Genomic DNA, 3,312 nt, shown 5'->3' with positions numbered 1-3,312 from the left:
AGGCAAAACACAGAGCACCAATGTACATACAATAAAAATTAATTTAAAAAGGGATGAATGCTGTTGCTACACTTGAGGGCACACACCTATGACGGCACACACCTATGACGGCACACACCTATGACGGCACACACCTATGACGGCAGCTCCAGGAAAGCTGAGATGGACACATTGCTGTGAGTTTGACATCAGCCTGAGTTACACAGTGAGTTCTAGACTATAGTATGGAACATTGTCTCCAAACAAAAACAAACTAACAAACAAACAGAGGGGGTGTGAAGATAAGGGGGTGGGGAAGAAAGAAACTGACTGACTTACTGAAGGCCACCCAACTGGTGACAGAGTCAGGATTTGAACCTGTCTGTACTGCCTTCCCTGTCACCCTGAGCTTGTACTCTGCAGTCCTGACCAGCAAACATATGATGATTGGAATTCACGTGAGCTTGGTGAGGCTAGATGTATTTAGATCTTCAGAGGCGTGGGAAAGGCATGCTGCAAAAATTTTAGGACAAAGAGTAAGAACTTTAGGGGTGCGAGAGTCAACAAGGAAAACCAGCAGTTCCTGCTTGTGCGGAAGCACCTACTCCTCCAGCTTGCCTAGCCTCGTGCCATCTGGCTTCCTCAGAGGCCTCTTCATGGGTGTGAAACAACCCTTGAGTCTCAGTGGAAGTAAAACAGGTTATTAAAAATCTAACCCATACTGTTGTTTTACCCTGCTGGTGTTTTACCCTGCTGGTGTTTAACCTGCGTGTGTGTGTGTGTGTACAGTAAGGTACACAGACCAAAACAGGGCAGAGGATGTGCTTTATTTGGTAGAAAGCTTTGTCTGGCATTTATGAAGCCCTGGGTTCAGTCTTGAGCACCTAAAACAAGGCGAGGTTCATAGGTTGGGGCCGCATTAGGATACACAAGACCTTGTCTACAAATAAGTAAATAAATAAATATCCTAATGCGCACATAAAGAAACAAAACAGAAAATACGGAAGACTCTGGGATTGCCAGCTGCCTATGCAGTGCTCATGTCAGTGGTTCACAGAGACACGGGCGTACAGTCCAGGAGTACAGGATGCTTCGGGGCTGCCCTGCAACCCAGGATTTCCCTTCTGTTCAGTGAGTGTGTGGTGAATGTCTTTCAGGTAGGAGGTTGAGGTCTCCGTACCTCATAGTTTTAGTGGCCCCAGGATTATTTATCTAACCAACCACTTTTATTAGATACCCTAGTTTTCAGTCTTTTTGTTTGTTTTGTTTTGTTTTGTTTGAGACAGGGTCTCTACATAGCCCTGGCTGTCCTGGAACTCAGTACGTACACCAGGCTAGACTTGAACTCACGGAGATCCACTTGCCTCTGCCTCCTGAGTGCTATTATAGGTGTACATCACCATGCTTGGCTTCTTTTTTCTTTCTTTCTTTTTTTTTGTTTAAAGATTTATTATGTTTTATTTATACAAGTACACTGTAACTGTCTTCAGACACACTAGAAGAGGGCATCAGATCCCATTACAGATGGTTGTGAGCCACCATGTGGTTGCTGGGAATTGAACTCAGGACCTCTGGAAGAGCAGTCACTGCTCTTAACCACTGAGCCATCTCTCCAGCCCCCTCTTTTTTTTAAATATTTTTTCAGGTTTTTTGAGGCAGACTCTTGTTCATCGGCCAGGCGGGCCTTATGCATAAAATACTCCTTCCTTGGACTTCAAGTGCTCCAGCGTGAACATCTGTTTGCAAAAAAAGGAAAAGAGAGCCATTTCTTTTTATGTTTTTGATTTGGAGTCTCAAACCCTATATACTCAGGTACACACACACACACACACACACACACAATGCTTTTTAGAAGAAGGAAGTCTAAAGATCTTTATTTTGTGGTTGAAGCCTTGAAGGCTAAATCACTTGACCAGGGTTAGATAGAATAAGGATTTGACCCTACTTTTCATTGTTTGTTTTCTCTGTGTCCAGGTGACTGTGGCATTCAGTGTGCCAGGAACAAGATTCTTCAGCTTTTTATTTTGGAAAAATACTTTATTTGTGCTTTGGGGACAGAGGACTTGTTGCTTCCAAATCGCCTCAGAATCTAGGCTCCTCTGAGGGTACTCTCTGCTGCTGACCAGGTCATTTCTGTTTCAGGAGCCATGTTTGATCAGGACGACGGGAAGATCAGCTGCATCCCGGGGACCCTTGTAAGGACATGAGTGCTTGAGCAGAGGCCAGGATGAAGTTGCTCCCAGGAGTGGGTGTGTTCGGGACTGGCAGCTCAGCCCGGGTCCTGGTCCCGCTGCTGAGGGCAGAGGGCTTCACCGTGGAGGCCCTCTGGGGAAAGACTGAGGAAGAGGCGAAGCAGCTGGCCGAGGAGATGAACATCACCTTCTACACCAGCCACACGGACGACGTCTTGCTGCATCAAGACGTAGACCTGGTCTGCATCAACATCCCACCTCCGCTCACCCGGCAGATATCCGTGAAGGCTCTAGGTATGCACCTTCAGGCCACCGCAGCAGACTGTGTGTCCTCCTCTGGGTGGTCCTGCACAGCGCTCCGCCCTCTCCTGGGCCTGGCCATTCCTTCTTTGTCTGCATCTGTGGATAGTGGTGCTCTGGGATATCGCTAGGGCAGAGGTGGGGAAGGGCATGCTGGAGATTCTAAAAAGCTCTAACCCTCTCTACTCCCTATTCACTACTAACCCTTTGGGCAGAAACTCAGCCCATCAAGGAACAAGAGCCTGCTGCACTCCTTCACTGTCCAGCCTGCCGTGGGGAGGTCAGCACTCCCCCGGATCCTCAGGTGTAATGGATGTGTTTGTTCTGTCCTGCTGTAGCACACAGCACCACAGGAAGGAGAGGAGGTTGTCTAGAAGGCTCCTGCTTCCCGTGCGTTGTCAGCCCTTGGCTGTAATGAGCACCACCCTTCCTGGCAAACTGCAATCTCATATTGCCAGACAGCAGGAAGGCTCTGTCAGGCCGGGCTTTCCTGACCCAAACCACAGGACAGCCTGCTCACATGTCCGCTCTCCTGGGAAACCGTGGGCCTGGGGACCTGACTGGGTGTGACTGGTGAGCTTTCTTCAGGTTCCTAGTGAGTTCCTCTTGGCTGTGAACTATAGGCAGATTCTTCTTTTCATCATCTATATCTTGAAATAAGAGTGAACTATGTAGCTCCAGCTATCCCCCAACTCACACTCCTGCCTCACCCTGCTGAGTGCTGGGAATACATGTGTGTGCTCCTAGCTTCTCTTCTCTTCTCTTCTCTTCTCTTCTCTTCTCTTCTCTTCTCTTCTCTTCTCTTCTCTTCTCTTCTCTTCTCTTCTCTTCTCTTCTCTTC

General features: G+C 48.0%; 1 protein-coding gene across 1 annotated transcript in view; it reads left to right on the top strand.

The window, feature by feature from the left end:
• Positions 1-3,312, top strand: part of Gfod2 (glucose-fructose oxidoreductase domain containing 2) — a 41,645-nt gene that overhangs the window by 26,275 nt on the left and 12,058 nt on the right. The window contains exon 2 of the mRNA XM_021220440.1: positions 2,122-2,465. Within this exon, the coding sequence (XP_021076099.1) occupies positions 2,207-2,465 (259 nt within the window). The 5' untranslated portion in view covers positions 2,122-2,206. The remainder of the gene's footprint in view (positions 1-2,121; positions 2,466-3,312) is intronic.

Source organism: Mus pahari, chromosome 20 (assembly GCF_900095145.1).
Source record: "Mus pahari chromosome 20, PAHARI_EIJ_v1.1, whole genome shotgun sequence".
NCBI classification, from domain to species: Eukaryota; Metazoa; Chordata; class Mammalia; order Rodentia; family Muridae; genus Mus; species Mus pahari.
This window is presented reverse-complemented; position numbering and strand designations above follow the sequence as displayed.